Source organism: Psammomys obesus, unplaced genomic scaffold (genome assembly GCF_907164565.1).
Source record: "Psammomys obesus unplaced genomic scaffold, mPsaObe1.curated_primary_1811, whole genome shotgun sequence".
In the NCBI taxonomy this organism is placed as follows: Eukaryota; Metazoa; Chordata; class Mammalia; order Rodentia; family Muridae; genus Psammomys; species Psammomys obesus.
In genome coordinates this window covers 2,745,011-2,765,269 of record NW_026587032.1, presented here as the reverse complement: position 1 = coordinate 2,765,269, position 20,259 = coordinate 2,745,011, and the positions used below count along the sequence as shown (strand labels likewise).

Here is a 20,259-nt window from a genome sequence, read left to right as displayed (position 1 = left end):
AACCTACTATAGTTTTCATCATAAAATGCTGCTTTGGCTACAGAGTAAATTTCTTATTTGTATATTACATAACTGAATAATTCTTGTATTCTAAATGCTTTTTCTATTGCCTTAAGTATATAGGAAATAATTTTTATATGTGTTAATTAAAATCAGATCTTTTATTAGTGCAATAATTTGCATAGTTATCCAGCTTCAATACTTGCTTTTTTCTTTGTTTTTTTGGTAGTTAGAGGCCCATTTTTCTCAGCGAATATAACTTCAGAAGCTGCATTTTCTACAAATGAAAACATAGTTTGATTCTTTTTAACTGGCCATTAAATGTAAGTACAGAGGACAGAGAATTCAAATTCAAAACTAAACCAAACTTCTGGTTTCTATGTTGCCCAGATTGGTCTTAAATTCCTAGGCTTAAGCCATTCTCCTGCCTCAGTCTCCTGAGTAGCAACTCAGACTTTTGCCACTATACCTGGATCTATCAGCATTTAAAACAAATTCAGGCCTGGCCAGTGTTATTCAGACTTTTCCTGTGCTCCATATTCCCTCCTTCTGCATGACCTCTTACCTGTAATTGCATTTCTTCAAGCAGCCTTTTTAGCTTAGTACAAAGTTGCCTACCCCACCGGATAGTAGGTATGTGGATGGCTATGGAGGGTAACACTATATATACAAAGAGCTGGAGAAATGTTGCTCTCCAGCTTTAAATGTTCACAGCGACTCCCATATGTCTGCACTTTACACACACCCAGCTTCTAAACGTGGGCTTTTAGACCATTAGTCAGATCACCTTGATCCTTTCCAAAATTTCCCTGAGAAATGGCATGTGTTCTATCCTTTCTCAGTGGCATTTGCATAAAAATTTGAGGAAATACCGAAAAAAGAGGAATACAAACGCTTATATAATTCCAGAATCACCACTTGCTCTACCATCACGCTTTTAAAATAATAATTTCCACTGCAAAGCAAAACTCTTGATTTGACAAGAACTAGGTAAAACCAGGACTGTTTTTTGTGCCATGACCATTTTTTTTTTAATTTTATTTTTTGGTGCTCAGGATTTAACCTAGGGCTGTGTGCATGCTAAGCAAGCATGCTACATGCACAGGTTTCACTTTCTCTTTCATTACCTCTTTTCTTAGTGTAAGAAATAAATCATTGTGGTCTATTCCCAATGCAAGGTACGCTCAGAGTGCTGCAAAGAGTCACAAATGGGAGTCACTGCACCCCTCTCTTTCCTAATCGGTTACTGGCACCTGCTTGTCTCAGAGCTGTTGGGGTTGAAAAGTTGCAGGCAGTCTGCTATGTGGCTACACTAAAGGACTGGTAACGCTCTGGAACTTCAGCCTATGGGAAAAAGAGCAGGGATTTTTTTGTGATCAGGGACTTTAAACAATCACTGCTTTGTACCAAACTAGTACACCAGCCATTTTGCCTTTTTTCTGTATACTGGCATCTTTTTCTTTTCTTTTTTTCCCCTTTCTTCCTTTTTTCTTCATCTCCCCACCCTCCCCCCTTTTTTTGAAAATGCTTTAAAATCTTCATTATCTTTTTTGACATTTTACGTTCTTAAATTCAACTGAAACAATGAAATCCAACCCCATCCTCAATGACCTCTGTTGGATTGTTTTCATTTTTTTATTTTTGGAAATAGAGTCTTTTCTCACACAATACATCCCAATCCCAGTTTCCCCTTCCTCCACTCCTCCCAAGCATTCCTTCACTTCCTCTCCCCCACCCCCAAACCTACTCCCCCTCCATTTCCCTTCGGAAAAGATTAGGCCTCCAAGAGAAGAGCCAAATAGGACAAAACAAGATACAGTAAGACAGAGCAAAGGCCCTCATATTAAGGCTGGGCAAGGAAACCCAATTAAAAAAAAATTCCTGAGAACAGGAAAAAGAGTCAGAGATACATCTGTTCCTGTTAGAATTCCCACAAAACCACCAAGCTAACAGCCATAACATGTGCAGAGGACCTAGCGTAAACCCGAGCAGGCTCTGTGCTTGTTACTTCAGTCTCTGTGAGCTTCAGAATTGAATATCACAGTATCTTGACTGTGTTATTGCAAAGTGAGAGCTTCAAAGTTCCCTTTGAGGATAACAGTCTTTGCTCTCTTACTGCTAACCCTCTAGCATAGACAGTCCACTCCTACCTAGGACCTGTGCTTTACGGGCTCATTCTCTGTCACTGGAGCACTGTTGTTCATAACAGGAATGAACACGATCTTTTTTTTTTTTTTTTTTTTTTTTTTTTAGAGACGGGGTCTCAACTATTTAGCTCTGAGTGTCCCAGAACCTATGTACACCAGTCTGGCCTTCTCAAAACAACTTCTTAAAATGAAGATTTTACATCTAAGTTTGGTTCACATAAACATTTGAAAAATCAATTATTACTTGAAGAAGAAACACTTCTTCAATTTTGCTTCCAAAACTTGTAAGAATAGGGGCTACTGAAATGGTTAGTGGTTAAGGGCACTAGCTGCTGTTCTTTCAGGGGACCTGAGTTCGACTACCAGTACCCACATGATAGCTTATAACCATTTGCAACTCCAGTTCCAAGGAATCTGTTACTTTCTTCTGGCTTATGCAGGCACTGCATGCAGGTGGAACACACAGGAACACATGTATGCAAAGCACCATAAAAATGAAGTTAAAAAAGAAATAAAACAAAAATCTGACCTACAACTGAGCCTAATAAAGACATAAATGTCTTGTTATGTTCATTCCAATAATAAACTAAATTAACACAGTGCCAGTAATATAAGACATTTTGCGGATCCCATTATTTTTCAGTTGTTACATATATCCTCAATTGCTTTCTTCTACTACTTAACCTACAATGGCAGAGAAAATGTGTCACTTCCCACTGGGGTATGCAACAATGCCTAGTATAGAGTGTATCCAGTATATTTCTATAAGAACAAATGATGGTGTCATATGGATAATTAAGAGTCATTTAACTCCATAAATATTCTTTCTTTCTTTCCCTCGCTCTCTCTCCCTTCCTTTCTTCCTTCCTCTCTTTTTTCTTTCTTTCTTTATTTCATTTTAAATGGGGTCTGACTATGCATTCCTGGAGAGCCTGAACTTGCTGTGTAGACCTCCTGGTCCCTAACTCACAGAGATCTGCCTGCCTCTCCTTCCCGAGTGCTGAGATTAAAGCCACATCCGCCAAATCTTTATTTTTAAAATTCAACCAAACTAAAATGTTTCCTGGGGTACCTAGTTTGTTAATACATGGTAAACTGCAGCAAAAACAAATATGTAATCATGTAAATAATTAGTACCATTAATTATTACCTGATGGTAAATTCAAAGTATACTTCAGTTCTGGAGAAATATTTTGGGTCTCTAATGTCATCCCTCTGCAATTAGAAAAAATAGTGATATTTTGTAATCTCAGTAACTTTCAATTATTCTCAAATTATATTAAAAATAAAGATGCAAGAGCTCAGGCTCTAAGATCTACAACTACTAAATGGGACCTTGTGAAACTGAAAAGCTTCTTTAAAGCAAAAACACTGTCAACAGAACAAAACGACAGCCTATGGAATGGGAAAAGATCTTCACCAACCCTACATCCAATAGAGGGCTAACATCCAGAATATATAAAGAATTCAAGAAATTGGACACCATAAAAAAGGAGAAAAAAAAAAAGAAATTAGACACCAACAAACCAAATAACCCAATTAAAAATGGGATGCAGAGCTAAGCAGAGAATTTTCAACAGAGGAATACCGAATGCCAAAGAAACACTTAAAGAAATGCTCAGCATCCTTACTCAACAGGGAAATGCAAATCAAAACAATTCTAAGATTCCATCTTACACCGATCAGAATGGCTAAGATCAAAACCTCAAGTAAAAACATATGCTGCAGAGGATGTGTAGAAAGGGGAACACTCCTCCATTGCTGGTAGGTGTGCAAACTTGTACAACCACTTTGGAAATCAATCTGGCGCTTTCTCAGAAAATTGGGAATAGCACTACCTCAGGATCTAGCTATACCACTCCTGGGCATATACCCAAAAGATCCCCCACCATTCAATAAGGACATTTGCTCAACTATATTCATAGAAGCTTTATGCATAAAAGCTAGAATCTGGAAACAACCCATATATCCCTCAATGGAGGAATGGATACAGAAATTGTGGTACATTTACACAATGGAATACTACTCAGCTATTAATAAAAAGGAAATCATGAAATTTGCAGGCAAACGGATAGAACTAGAAAAGATCATTTTGAGTGAGGTAACCCCAGAAACAGAAAGACACATGTGGTACACACTCACTTATAAGCGGATATTAGCTGTATAATATAAGATAGCCATCTACAGACCTAAAGAAGCTAAACACTAAGGAGGACCCTAGGAAGGATGCTTAAATCTCATTCAGAATGGCAAACAGGATAGACACCAGAATTGGTGGAAGAGAGGAAACAGGATGGGAGCCTACTATAGAGGGTCCTCTGAAAGACTCTACCCAATAGGAGATAGAAGCAGATGCTGAGACTCATGGCCAAACTTTGGGCCGAGTGCAGGGAATCTTATAGAAGAAAAGGGGGGTAGGGTTAGAGAGGCATGGAGGAGACAGGGGCCCCACAAGAAGATCAACAAAGCTAAAGGATCTGAGCCGGGGGGTCCCGCAGAAACTGATGCACCAACTGAGAACCATTCATGGAGAGGATCTAGACCCCCTGCTCAGATATGGCCAATTGGCAGCCCAGTCTCCATGTGGACCTCTGAGTGCGGGGAGCAGGGGCTGTCTGTCATGAACTCAGTTACCTGCTTTTTGATTACTCGCCCCTGGTGATGCGGCCTTGCCAGGCCACGGGAAAAGAGGATCCAGGCAGTCCTGATGAGACTTGATACACTACGGGTATATGGCAGAGGAGGAGAACCCCCCTTTTCAGTGGACTAGGGGAAGGGGATAGGGAGGAGATGGAGGGAGGGTGGGACTGGGAAAAGTTGAGGGAGGGGGCTTCAAATGAGATATAGAATGAAATACATTGTGAAAAAATAAAAATAATTAATAAAAATAATAAAAAGAAAATCTTTCAGTGGCTCTCAATACCTTTGGGACACAATAAAAGTCCCACGCTCAAGGCTTTTGACAGTTCAGATTGTGGCCACCCTCTTGAACTTAGACCCTGCCTCTCCCACAAACACTCTCAGTTCAGCATACACGCCTGGAACCAAATGCTTCCTCCAGTAATACACATTTCCCCAGTCTTCCTCACAGCAAACCTATCACTTTCTTTTGAGGAGCCTCATCATCAAGTGATATGAGCATCATTTAATAAGAACCACCTTTACAATAATTCCTCTAGAACAGTTTTGTGGTTTTTTTTTTTTAAATAATTACGCAAATAATAATACTGTCCCTAGGGATCAACAGAGGTCAGGCTGTTCTCTTTTAAAAACTACATATAAAACTAAGTAGTCAGTGTATACTTATGGAAACGCTCAGTGTTACAGAGTAGTACACACGGTTAGAACCGCAGACAGGGTTTAAAAACAGCTTTGCTACTTTCTGGCAATTCACAACGAATAAAGATTTTTTTTTCCTTTGAGATTATCAAAAAAGTCTAAGAAATTAGAAGTCTAATTCAACTTATTAGATAATTCTTTGCAATCCACAAGTGTTGAATATTTCCCCTCCTATACTGCTTTTATTTAGTATGAATTTAGACAGGGAAAAAGCACCTTTCTATCTGCTTGCATTAAGCAGATGCAATTTTGCTTGGCAATCGTGCAAGGACTAACTAAACTATCAATTCTATAGGCTTAGAAAAGGCCAGACTAAGAGAGAACCAAAGTAGGAAAGAACAAGCTTGAAATGACTACACTCAGCTCACTTACAGTGGGTGTCCAAAGCTGTCTGTTAATAGCCAACATGAATTAATAATGCTTGACTGACAAGTTTCCAGAAAATGAAGCCCGATTCAATTTTGGAGAAGTAACTTCGATAAGATAAAAATATACCGGCTGACTTTTACAAAATGTTATTTAACATATGGGCTATTAACTCAAAACTGTGGAGTCAGCCCTGACCATTTTCTCTCATATCCCAACATTGCATCCGCCACCAAATTTTGTTAATTTTACTTTTCTCTTACCTCAGAGCTCTTCTCTGGCTAATCCTTCTACCTTACAGTGCTCTTTGCCCAGCTGCTTTCCTTTAGATAACTGCTCACATGTTGCCTTTCCAATGGCAACCTCCCCAGCACACTTTAAAGTAGCAAGCCTCAGCCCCAACACCCTAGAGCCCACTTGTTCCATCTTTCTCAGTATTACCCTTTGCCGCACAGCTTGCAGCAGCATATCGCCTGTTGTCTGTCACTCCAAAATGTAATATGCACTTGATGTGGGCAGCGGCTTTTTAATTGATTTTACTCCCTACTATATTCCAGCAATTAGAAAATTTCCAGTGCTCAGCAAACACTGAATGAACGAATTTCATCCGAGTTTGTGGAATGGCAGTCAGCACTATTATTTACAATATGGAATTTTGAAAAGCACATCAAAAGTTTTAGTTCCTTACATTTTTCTATGGCATTTCTCGTAGTTTTCTGAAGAGGAACCTACCAAAGTAGAGAAATAAATAAATAAATGATAAATAGATAAATAAATAAATAGACAGATAAATAAATAAATAAATAGATAGATAAATAAATAAATAAATAAATAAAATCCATTAGACAAAGATATGAATTGAAGGCACACCTGAAGCTAAAGTTATCCTGGATAAAAATAAATATTTCTCTTCAATATACTCAGTGACAGAACTTCTGATTTTATGTTTGACTGTTTTATGGTGTTTTTCGTATGTGTCTCTTAAATTAGGCAAAGGTATTTTGAAAATATCAAAGTAAAACATAACAAAAATATTATGATACATTGAGGGATACATAAATATTTAGATAGTTCTTTATACTCTGAATACCTTTTGAAACTATTATCTTGGGAATTTTTACAATAATCAAGTCAGTCAAACACACCAATTTATTATCCCCCATCTTACATATAAGGAAACAATGACTGATCTGTTACAAAACCCACCAACTGCCTTATTATGTATTTAGCAGAGTCAGTGAATTCCAGGTACAGTGAGAAAGCCTATCTCAAAAACTAAGGTGGGCCAGGGAGATGAATACATGGCAGACAGCTTGCCAAGCACACTCCAAGCTTCAGTCTCTAGCCCTGCAAACAAAACAACTCTAACAAAAAAGACTGAGCTGGGCTGGAAGAACCCTCAGTCAGAAAAGTACTTACAAGTATGCACAAGGACCTGAGTTCAATCCCTAGAATTCACGTTGTGGAAGGAAAGAACCAACTCCCAAAAGCTGTCCTCTGATCTTTACAAGTATGTCTTGGCACACATATATGTCCATGCACTCACATCCAGCATTAAATAATTGTAATTTTTAAAATTAGGGTGGCAGGATGGTTCACTCAGTAAAGGTGCTTGCTGCCAAGGATAACAATGTGAATTTGGTCCTCAGGAATCCTTCAGGTTGTTCTCCGAACTCTACATGTGTACTATGGCACATGCAAATGCTCATACATTGTGCATACATAAGCATGCATATACACATACAGGAACACCCGATAAATAAATAAAATGTAAACAATAAAATAAACCCACATGTACTAAAATTTTAAAAGCAACCTCAGCTCATAGGTTTAGCTTAGAAATCACTTAGGAGAGAAAGCAACCCTACTTTTCATTTTCAAACACAGATGAGGGATTTTCCAAATGGCAGAGAAAAACGAATGTAAAAACTCACTTAGAATTGCGGAAAGGTTTGCAAATTGTGGCACCTTCTCTACAGCTACCGCTTTACTGGTTTCTAGGAGAGTGGAATTCTTGTGGGACGTGTACTCTTCCAGCCAGGGATGCTCCCAATCTAAAACACAGAATATACCACGGTATGCACAGACACACATGCACAGTGGGTGCGCTAAATAAATAAATGTGATTTCAAAATTTTTAAATGACATAAAACTGTGGAAAGCCTACAAGTGACAGGTTTCTCTCTGCTCCCAAACTTGGGGTCTTACCCATTCTAGTCTATGGTAACTGAAGGCCTGGATTTGACAGAACACAAGAACAAGTTACGATAACATCAAGATAAGAATCTATGCTCTAGTCCAATTGTCCTGCTTCCTTGTCTTCTATCTAGATGTTTGCTCCAGAGGTCATTAAGCTGCAGGATGCAGCACACACGACTGGCTGACTCTCGTATGCTCTGTACTCTTCTGTTCAGTAAGCCTCACGCCAGTCTTAGTTATCACCTGGTATCAGTTTTAAGCTTTTTTGGCCTCGGCTATGGATGAATGAATGGTGCGATTCTTGTCGCATCCCTACCTGTACCTTATTCACTGTCACAACACACTATTATACCATCAGATATTCTTTGTATGTGTGGAGACTGTGGATTGAACCTATGGCCTCTCGCATGCTAGGCGAACATTCTACCATTGAGATCTATCTCCAGACATATTAGATGTTCAATGTAGCCATCATAATGATAAAATACTACACAAATCTTATTCTTCTGGTATGCCATGGCAATCTTTTGGCTTTCCTGAATCAATGTCTCTCTATCTCCTCAAATGGTTTAGTTTTTTAGTTTTTTTTTAATGTGTTTCATCTATTTAATCTTAAACATAGCAGGATCTGAGTGTCTGAAGAGAAGCCAGGAAAGGCTACTGGTGAAGCTGCAGCCAAGTTGCAGCAGAGACCTTAGCATTTTGGAGGTGCCAGTACCATGGGATGACAAACAAGGACAAGAGAAGCTGTGAAGTAGAGCTGGCCTGAGGCTGCAAGACAAACTGGGTGCTTTGTTGGTCCTATGGAGACCAGAGGATTATGAGTAAGACCCAGATATCAAGTACTTTTCTCACTGCTAAATTTTGATTTTATTTTGATTGTACCCTGATTCTTCCCTCTTGGAGTAAGAAAGTATGTATTTTTTTCCACAGAAGCCTACCGCTAGACTTTCAAATTTTAGAGAGACTTTAGAATTTTTGAGCAACTTTGAATAGTTTAGAGAGACTGCAGATATTTTAGAAAAGCTCTAAGTTTTTGAAAAAGACTTTGGATATTTTAAAGAGATTTTTTAAAATTTATTTTTACTTTTGTTTTGACATGGTGTCTCTTATGGCTGTCCTGAAACTTGCTATGTACACCACCAGGCTGGCCCCAAACTAACAGAGATCCATTTACCTCTGCCTCCTGAGTGCTAGGATTAAAGGTGTGTACCACTATGTACTGAACCTTTAACATATTTGAATTTTTTTTATTTCTTTATTTTATATATGAGTGCTCTATTTTGCATGTATATCTGCATGACAGGAGAGGGCACCAGATCTTATAGATGGTTGTGAGCTACCATGTGGTTGCTGGGAATTGAACTCAGGACCTCTGGAAGAGCAGACAGTGCTCTTAACTTCTGAGCCATCTCTCCTGCCCCATATTTGAGTTCTTAAAGACTGGGACATCTAAAAGTTAAAATGTTTTGTATTGTGATATTAGCACATTATCGTGGGTATATATGAGACAGGAAAGGTTCTAGTTGAATAGTGATGATTTTGTGTGTTATTAGGCTGATAAAGGGTAAATTATGTTGGCTAGTTTTATGGTCTATGTGTCTGTTAAAAGTGCCAGAATCATGCTGTTTTCATTATCATGGTTCTGTAGTTTAAAACTTTAAATCTCCTTGTCCAGGATTGCTTTGACTATCTGGGGTCTTTTGTGCTCCCTACAGTTTTAAGATTGTTTTGTTGTGAGGCTGGGGAGATGGCTTAGTTGGTAAAGTGCTTGCTGAGGACCTGATTTTGATCCCAGCTTCCACATAAAAAGCTGGGCATGGCAGCATGATACCTCCAATTCCAGTGCTGTGGAGGTAGAAACAGGAAGAACCCTGGTGCTTGCTGGCCAGCCAGCCTAATAAACTGGTGATCTCCAGCTTCAGTGTGATACCTATCTAAAAAGATAAGATGCAGAGTGGCTGAGGAAACAATCACACACACACACACACACACACACACACACACACACACACGCACACACACACACAATTATCTTTTCTATTTCTGGGAATAATGGAATTGGAATTTTGATTGGTGTTGCAATGAATCTTCATACTGCTTTTGATAAGATGAACACTTAAAAAATATTAATTCTTCCAATCCATAGACATGAGAGGTCTTACCTTCTGGTGACTTCCTTAGTTTCTTTTTCCAGTGTATTAATGTTTTCATTGTAAAGGTCTTTCATTTTCTTGGTTAGGTTTATCCCAAGGCATTTTATTTTTAGGACAGATAGTGGGAATGGGATTTCTTCCTGGATTTCTTTCTCAGTATGTTTGTCTTTGGTATATGGCGAGATAACTGAGGTATTTTTAATGTTAATTTTGTATCCTGGCACTTTACTGAAAATGTTTATCAGCTCTAAGAATTTTCTAGCAGAATTTTTAGGGTCTTTTACCTATGGAACCATATCATCTGCAAATGAGGATAATTGGATTTCTTCCTTCTCTAGTTATATTCCATTTATTTTATTTTCTTGTATACTTCTCTAGCTAGGATTTCAAGCAATATATATAATAGGAGTGAAGAAACTGGACACTGTCCCATTCTTGATTAGTGGACATTAAGTTTTTTTCTTCCATTGAACATGACATCAATTATAAGTTTGTCATATGTACTTTCTATTATGTGTAATGGTTAGATTGGGTAGTTCTGCTCTAGAGGACAGATCTGAAAACCAATGGAAACAGCTCTGTGTAGTTTTCAAGTTACCTACAGTTGATTTTATTTTTACCTATCATTCTTGGATCCTAGAGCACTAACATAAATTATTCAGATATATGTTTTCATGACTATAAAAGCACAATTAATCATATTTCCAATCCTTCCTTATGTTTGTTCACTGATAACCTGTTACCCAAAGCAAGACACACAGCTCATCCAAAGCCAAAGAATAGAAAACTACCACAGAGGATTGAGTAATTTAGATCAACATATCAAAATTTCACTGCATCTGTTATTAACAGATCCTAAGTCATCTAATCTATAATCTCTCTGACTGAAAGCATCCCAAAAGGCAAGTCTTCAGAGAATCCCAGCATCTGGAATGTCAAGACAGGTGAATTCAAGTTCAGTTTAAGGCCAGCCTCGGCCACACAGCAAGGTCCTGTCTCTAAAGAGGTTCCCTCTGAGTAAAAAGAAACAGTCACCATATATTCCATTTAAAAAATTATATCAACGTATGTGTAACTGTACAAACTAATGGTCTCACTGTGACACGTTCATACTTGCACGTGTTGAGCTGCCATCATGCTTCCCTCCCTTCTAGTTATTTTCCCTTCCCTCTCTCCCTCCTTCACTAGGCCTCCCTTGCTCTAGAGTCTTCTCTTATTCTTTCAAGTCACTTTAATATTTTGTTTCAACATATGAGAGAAAATATACTTGTCTTTTTGTGCTTGGCTTAGGGTTCATGCTTTCTTCTTTTTAATTCCCTATGTCTTTATGAGTTTGTTATTGAAAAGAAAAAGGTACTTCCTGTTGTTGCCGGAAGCTGTAGAGAGAAGCCTATGATGTCTTCCAGCATCAATCAAAGGCTCCATTTGTAATAAGTAAAAATGTAAATAACTGTGAAGAAAATTCAAGCAGGGACTTGGCCAATTTAACATCTCCTATGAACTGAAAAGCAGAAAAACTACAGGAAGTAAAAGAAAACAAACAGAAGTACACCAAGACTGCATATATGTTTAGAGAACTGATACACGTGTCTTCTCTGTGTGAAAATGTATTCTCTGAAAGGTTTATAGACAAAGACACAGTTTTACAGTAGATCCAGTGAAGAAGGAAATTATACTCTCACCCAAACAGTCTGACCCTCTGAGCAGCTCAGGAGATGGGTAGCTGCCAACACTCTCATCAGTGCTCTTTGTGAATGACTCTGTGTCTGAACAACTCAAGAGACAACTGGAAGCATCCGGCTCCAGAGTTAGTCCTGGAAAGCAAAGTGAAACAAAAGAATGTTGAACTGAATAGAGAACAGAATTGAAATCCCAAGAACGTACATCTGTAGATGTGCACATGTAGCTATTCCAAGAATGGAACACCGACTTCACACACAATTACAGTCATAATATCATCAATAATTTGGATTTGAATCTTAGACAAATAGATGCTTTGATATTAATAAATGCATTATAATCCTTTTTGACTGTTTCCCCAAGTTTTGCTTTTATGGCCTACTCCTTATTCATTTCAGCTGCAATCCTAGCCCAAAAAACTCAATTCTATATATAAGCAATTTACTAGGTAAGAAGAAAAAAAGGATGAATCCAGTTATTCCATCTAAAAAACAATCACAGACAAAAAATAAAAATAAAAACAAAACAAAACACAGAATGAAAAACACAGGCAAAAGACTGAACAGACATCCCAGAAATAAACTCACACATACGTGCAAAACCAGCTTTATAAAGACATGTAAGCAATTTAATGAAGAGAAGATTGTCTTTTAAACAAATTGTGTTAGAATCACTCTGAACGTAGTTTGAGTGTGTTTGGGTATGTGACTTTGCAGTAGAATACTTGCCTAGCCTGTGCAAAAGCCTAGGTTCAATCCCTGTCACAAACCCTTCATCCCCAATAACAAAACCCAAAGGAAAAAAATTGAACTGAAGAGGTGGATCAGCAGTTTAAAATACTTTTTTTTTTCTTGCAGAGAACCTGGATTTGGTTCCTAGCACCTGTATAGCAACCTAAAAAAAGTCTGGAATTCCATTTCTCCATTTCCAGGGGATCTAAGGCATTCTCCCGGCCTCTTTGGGCACCAGGCATACAGGTGGTACATATACATACATGCAGACACATAAATACAATACAATACAGACACATAAATATAAATTTTAAAAAAACCTTTATATTTATACCATGCGCTGAGAAACTAACTTTAAGGTAGGCATGTAGCCCTAACTACTCAGAAGACTGAGGCAGGGAAATCTATCTGTGCCGTAGAATGAATTTAAGGCCAGCCTGGGAAACTTAGCGAGACATTTCCTTAAAATAAAAAGTATAAAAGAGATATGGGGGAAAGACATGCAAAAACAGCATTATAAATGGAAGAGCTATACACTGTGTGGGAATCAGTGCTGGTTAAGGACTCAGACACGTCTTTACCTGGACTGAGACTACAGAGAAAGCCAATCCTTAGAGAAACTCCAACTCTTCTACCAGGAACAACAGAACAATTTAGCACTATTACACACACACACACACACACACCCCCCACTACCCTGAGAACCACGTGAACACAGGGAGCTGACCGGATACAAACTTGGGGACACATGTGTACTTAGGCAAAGACTACATATAGAACACTGGTGGAAAGAAGCCTAAGCTCTGATAATATCCAATTACCTGTCCTCGTTCCTACTATGTTTCCCTTTCCCACTTCCTATTTGTTTGTTTGTTTGTTTGTTTGAGACAGAAACTTACTATGCAGCCTGCTATGGACCTCACTATGTAGACTAGACTGGCCTGAAACTTACAAAGATCCTCCCACTTCTGCCTTCTGAGTTTTGGGATTAAAGGTGGTGGACTAAATCTAACATGCCTGGCTTCTTTGTACTTTTCATTATTAATATTTTTAACATTAATAAACTTCAAGTTGGAGGCTGGAGTGATGGCTCAGAGGTTAAGAATACTGGCTGACTCTGGAAATCAATCTGGCACTTCTTCAGACAACTAGGAATAATGCTTCCTCAAGATCCAGCTATACCACTCCTAGGCATATACCCAGAAGAGGCTCAAGTACACAAAAAGGACATTCGCTCAACCTTGTTTGTAGCAGCTTTATTTGTAATAGCCAGAACCTGGAAACAACCCAGATGTCCCTCAGTGGAGGAAGAGATACAGAAATTGTGGTACATCTACACAATGGAATATTACTCAGAAATAAAACACAAGGATATGAAATTTGCAGGTAAATGGTGGGAACTGGAAAAAAATCATCCTGAGTGAGCTATCTCAGAAGCAGAAAGACACAGTATATACTCACTCATATAGACATATAGTATAGGATAAACCTACTAAAATCTGTACATCTAAAGAAACTAATCAAGAGGGAGGACTCTTGCTAAAATGCTCAATCCCTATCCAGAAAGGCAAAGAGGTTAGACATCAGAAGAAGGAGAAAAGAGGGAACAAGTCAGGAGCCTGCCACAGAGGACCTCTGAAAGGCTCTTCCCTGCAGACTATCAAAGCAGATGCTAACTAAGACTTATGGCCAACCTTTGGGCAGAGTGCAGGGAATCTTAGGAAAGAAGTGGGAAACAGTAAGATCTGGAGATGACAGGAACTCCACAAGGAGAGCAACAGAACCAAAAAAATCTGAGCACAGGGGTCTTTCCTGAGAGTGATACTCTAACCAAGGACCATGCATGGAGATAACCTAGGACCCCTGCACAGATGTAGCCCATGGCAGTTCAGTGTCCAAGTGGGTTCCATAGTAATAGGAACAAGGACTGTCTCTGACCTGAACTGATTGTCCTGCTCTTTAATCACCTCCCCCTGAGGAGGGTGCAGCCTTACCAGGCCACAGAAGAAGACAATGCAGCCACTCCTGATGAGACCTAATAGACTAGGATCAGAAGGAAGGAAAAGAAGACCTCCCCTATCAGTGGACTTGGGGAGGGGCATGTGTGCAGAGGGGGGAGGAAGGGAGAGATTGGGATGAGAAGGGGGAGGGAACCACAGGGGGGAATACAAAGTGAATAAAGTGTAATTAATAAAAACAAAAACAAAACAAAAAAGAATATGAAACAGAAAAAAAAGAATACTGGCTGTTCTTCCAGATGTCCTGAGTTCAATTCCCAGCAACTACATGATGGCTCACAACCATCTATAATGAGATCTGGTGCCCTCTTCTGGTGTGCAGGTATACATACAGACAGAACATTGTATACATAATAAACAAATCTTTAAAAAAAAATCTTCAAATTACTTGCTTATTCTATCAGTCTTTTAGCTTCTTGATGAGAAGGTACACAAAGTACCCAATTGTCTATTTTTATTGCATTTTAATATCTGGTTTGTTGTCAAATCATTTTTTCTGTTACAGTTGTCTGTTTTTCCTCCTTCAATGATAGTGAGTGGAGAATCTTGTGAACCCAAGAAAACACTACCCACAAAAAGAGCCTCAGGAAAAAGAACAATGACTATGGAAAAAAAAAAAAAAGCACTGGAAAGACTCGTCAGTTGCATCAGATACACAAACAACATAGAAACGCATACAAAGTTAACAAGCCAATACAACACTGCCAAAGCTCAGAATTCTCCAATAACTGACACCAAAGCTAGTGAACTAGGTAGAATGCTAAACAAATAACTCAAAAGCCCAATGTGTAAATTGTTTAACACATGCAAAGACTATTTAAACAAGTAGATGAATGAAGCAAGGAAATCAAGTCAGTGCCTAGCTAAAGAAAGCCAGCAATGCGGATGAGAAATTCAGTAACATCAAGGAGAAACTCGGCAAAAAAACAAAACAAAACAAAACAAAACAAACCGAAATTCTGAAGAACAAAACAGAAATGTTGAAGAGTTAAATATTCATTAAATTAAAAACACAGTGAAGAGCATCACCAATAGATGAGATCAAGCTAAAGTCATCAGAGAAAAGGGAGCCTCAATTGAGAAAATGCCCCATAAGATCAGGCGGTAGGCAAACCTGTAGGGTATTTTCATTAGTGATTGATGTAGGAGGACCTAGTCCATTTGTGGGTGGTGCTAGCCCTGGACTGGTGACCCTGGGTCTTATAAGAAAATAGGCTGAGCAAACCATGGGGAGTAAGCCAGTAAGCAGCACCCCTTCATGGCCTCTGCATAAAGAGAGGCCTCCAGCTTGAGTTCCTGTCCTGACTTCTTTCAATGATGAACAGGGATGTGGACACATAAGCCTAATAAACCCTTTTGTCTCCAGCTTGCTTTGGTCATGGTGTTCCATCACAACAGCAACCCTAACTAGGACAGTCATCTTCATTTACACCAGCGTATTCTCTCAAAAGCCAAGTATTTAAAATCAACAGTGTTCTCATCTTTGAAACCAACGACCAGTGTATAAACAAGATCCAACAAGTTATATGGTGACTACAACTGTCTTGAAAATCTACAAACCCAGTTTCCACGGAATCTGCTGTCAAGCTTGATAGTTTTCAAAAGGGTTCATGAAGCAAAACTTCAGATTTTCTCTTATACTCTCTCATCTCAGATCAAGATGCACTAAAATGCGTCAGGAGGAGGCACCACTGCATTTTTGTGTCGTCCTGGGCCAAAGCTTGGTTCCACACTAGCAGGTCCATTCCTCAAGGCATGATGCAGCCCTGAGTCGCAGGGTGATGATTCCTGCCTCTGTCAGCTCTACCTGCCTCCTGCCAGGGCTTACCTGTCCAGGTCCTGGTGTCCAGTCTTTCCTTCCATGCCTCCTCCAGCACTGGCTACCAGCAAGACCTGCAGTAAGATCTTTGCACATCTGTTTCCTCTGCGTGGATTTCTCTTTACTATCTTTTGGCACAGCTGATTTTTACTCACCTTCAGATCTCAATTTGGCTGCCATCCTTACATGGGAGCATTGCCTAATATTTCTAGCTAAGCGTAATTAATTACATTCAAGTCATTCTCTTTTATAAAGTCACAACTATAATTTACATTGACTGGTGTGAACATGGAGACACTGAGAAAGAGGTCTAGAGCACACTCAGAAGGGCTCATGTCAGACTAGAAGAAAGACAGCTTCTCTTCTACTGAAATGAGAAGTCAAGAGATACAAATGAGTGCACATGTTTGAAGGAGAGACGAAAGGCTGTTATCTGTTAGTCTTACCTGAAACCAGTTCACTACTTGATGAACAACTGTCAGTCTTGTAGTCATTAGTCACTGACTCCTATGTAGAATAATAATTAAAGATACAGTACAAATTATTAGATATTTTAATTTGATTTTTTTAACATTTAATTTGGTTTGAAAAATGAATGTCAACTTTGTATGTTAATTTTATAGATAGATTATTTCTGAATATTGATCACAGATAATCTGCTATTTGATATTAAATCTAAAAATAATGTCCTGGAAATAAGTTTGTAGACCAGGCTGGCCTTGAACTCAAAGAGATCCACCTGCCCCTGCCTTCCTAGTGCTGAGATTAAAGTTGTGTAATATCACTACAGAGCTAAAGGTGAATATTTTTCTGATCACCTAGGAAGGAAGGAAGAAAAGAAGGAAGGAAGGAAGGAAGGAAGGAAGGAAGGAAGGAAAGAAGGAAGGAAGAAAGGGCTTTTCCCCACCTTAAAAAAAAGAGACAGAGAGAGAAATACATCCAAAATAATACCATTAAAGACTCACAAGTCAATGAAAATATTTGCTATGTGTGTAAAACTATCTTCAATATGTAATGAACAGATACTTAAAAACAGAAGAAATACAAATGGGCAATACTGAGAAAAAAGTACTGGCTTCATTAGTGCTCAAAGAAATGGAAAATAAAATACCACACTGCTTTTCATCTACCATCATTTTGAGTAAGAGTGTACCAGTTTGCCAACAGGAATCACAGAATGCCAAGCACATCTACCCTTTGGCCTACTGCAAAGTATTTGTCTTAGAGTATAATCTGTGACGCACACAGTTCTGTAGAAGTAAGTCTATCGATGCCTACAAAAGTAAAAACCTTGGAAACTCAGTCTCTCAATCTCCAGAAAATAGTCATATGTACTTTGGTAGATGTTAGATTAAACTACTATGAAGACACTAAAATATAAATACTTTAAAGACTTTAACAACAATGTAATATATAAGTTGTAAAATGTTTTTAAAGTACAGGGAAAAGGCAACAGAAAGAAATACACAGCAATTTGAAACAAATTTTATATACTATTTTGAATACTCATTTCATTTATACAGAATACTTCACCATATACTATTAAAACATAATGCAAAAATCTTTTTAACAATGTACATTTCCTAAACACAGAATTGGTAGGCTGAGACAGAAGGATTCTGAGTTTAAGACTAGCCAGAGAGAGCCTGTCTCAAAAGTTACAGACTCCAATAAGAGAATTACTAGAATGCTCTGTAGCATATAGAACTCTTATTGATCAATCATGTTTCTAATTGCTAATGGGCAAAGTCAATTGGAAAATGGGAAAGCGGCATCAAAATATTAAGATTTTGAAACCGCCAAACAGAACATTAACCTGTAACATTTCCTCAATACTAACTAAAAGATGTGAAAAAGATGGAAATGTGTAATTATGAACCTTCTTACTTGAATAAGAAACTCAAGGGCTCCCTAGGTAAAGACACACACACACACACACACACACACACACACACACACACACACTAATGCAATAAGAATACTAGCCATTAACAAAGAGAACTTTATTCTTTTATCTGGAGGTGCATAGCTACTGCCTGTCTCTACCCTAAGTGTATGTAAGAAGCATAGGAGAAACATACATACACTCAGTGGGGTTATCTTTTCATCTGGGGTCTCTTTGCCAGGGCTGTTTTCTTGCAGGCTTTCCCCTCCGGTAACACTTACCCGACTGCAAACAAACAAAACAATTCAGTTTACACCATCTGGATTTGACTGTCTTTTTTGTAGCTTACAATCTGAAAGTTTGCCAGGAGTGGTGGCACACACCTTTAATCTCAGCACTCAGGAGGCAGAGGCAGGCAGATCTCTGTGAGTTCAAGGCCAGCCTGGCCTACAAAGTGAATTCCAGGATAGTCAGGGCCACACAGAGAAACCCTGTCTTGAAAAATCTGAAAGTTACCTTAAGGGAATCTTGGAGAAGTGACTTCAAGATTTGCATCAAAAGCCAAATGATACTATTACAAACGCTTCCTTAGAGGTGCTGCCTCATTTTTAGTTAACTTGGCAAGCCTTTCACTAATAAAATGAATCTGGCTGGCCGAGGACTAGCTCAGTTGGTAGAGTGCCTTAAATCCAAGCCTATTAGCACAAGTCTGTAATCCCAGATTGGAAGTGAAGGCATGAAAATCTATTAATGTCAGCCTCCACTGCATAGGGAATTTGAGGCCAGCCTGGTCTATATGAGGTCCTGTGATTCATAAATATATATATATATACACACACACACACACACACACACACACACACAACACAGGTATGCGTTATCTGTATATGTGTATATAACATGACACACAGATATGTGAGAAAAAGACATATACTAGAATAAATGTGTGTGTGTGTCCCCCATATTTCTGGGTTTGTGTTTCATTTTCTCCTTTGATACCTCGAATGAGAGGTTACTAAGCAGAAACAAAACTTAAAACTTGTTGAGAAAGCCAAGTTGCTCAGAGTTGTTGCCCTGGGCTTACCCACCTTGGCAGCTGCAGGCTGCTAGCTCTGGGCCTGCTCCATTCCTCTTTCTCTGTAATCTTCCGCAATCCCTGCTCTTTGCCCTTTTCCTTCAGACCTGTGAGAGGGTGCCTGGTTTCAGAGGGCCTACTCGTGCCCCCCGCTCCCCCACCTCAGCCCCTGTCGAGGCCCACCCGCCACCCAGACCTGCTGAGCGTCGACCTGGCAGGGCCTCTGTCTTCGCAGGGAGGGCTAGATCAGGCTTCGGGGTGAGGTTAAGCCTCTCACCAGCCCTCTTCTTACGGCTATACACCCGTTGAGGCCACATGAGCATCCCACCACAGCCCGAGGGCCCTGCATGCCCCATCTTATCCATCGCCCTCCTGAGGAACCGGCCACTCACAGACCGACGCCTGCTGTGGCGCCCTCAGTCCCGCTTTTTATAGGCGCGAGGGCTTCTGGGAAGATGGTGGCCTGCTTTGGCCACGCCCCATTGCGGACAAGCGGGGCCTCGGCTCTGTGACTTACTGAAGACAACCAGCAGATTTCTTAGAGATGCCTCCACCCGATAAACGTATTGAGCAGGCGGCAATCATCTTTTTATTCTAGGAGAAAAAAAAAAAGAAAAAAGAAGAAAGCAGCATTTGACAGCGCTGTGTGTTAGGAAGAGAGCGAAGGTTTTCTGTGACACCAACATTGTGCGTGTGCGTATGCAAACAAGTTATGCATGTGTATGTGTGGAGGCCAGCGCCCAACACCACTAGACTTTCTTGACCTCCAGCTGTTTCTGTCTGTTTTGTTTCGAGATGCAGTCTGTTAGTGAACTCGGAGCTCACTGATGTGGCTAGGTTACCT

The 20,259-nt window shown here is 39.3% G+C and overlaps 1 protein-coding gene across 1 annotated transcript in view; it reads right to left on the bottom strand.

The window, feature by feature from the left end:
* The window catches only part of Meikin (meiotic kinetochore factor), a 43,961-nt gene extending 24,229 nt beyond the window's left edge, over positions 1–19,732 (bottom strand). Inside the window, exons 1-10 of the mRNA XM_055602729.1 lie at positions 19,627–19,732; positions 19,429–19,522; positions 18,541–18,625; positions 16,902–16,959; positions 11,890–12,021; positions 7,787–7,906; positions 6,541–6,580; positions 3,298–3,362; positions 2,677–2,682; positions 207–277 (exon numbers count right to left, since the gene is read on the bottom strand). Of these exons, the coding sequence (XP_055458704.1) occupies positions 207–277; positions 2,677–2,682; positions 3,298–3,362; positions 6,541–6,580; positions 7,787–7,906; positions 11,890–12,021; positions 16,902–16,959; positions 18,541–18,625; positions 19,429–19,522; positions 19,627–19,732 (777 nt within the window). The remainder of the gene's footprint in view (positions 1–206; positions 278–2,676; positions 2,683–3,297; positions 3,363–6,540; positions 6,581–7,786; positions 7,907–11,889; positions 12,022–16,901; positions 16,960–18,540; positions 18,626–19,428; positions 19,523–19,626) is intronic.
* Positions 19,733–20,259: the final 527 nt, after the last annotated feature.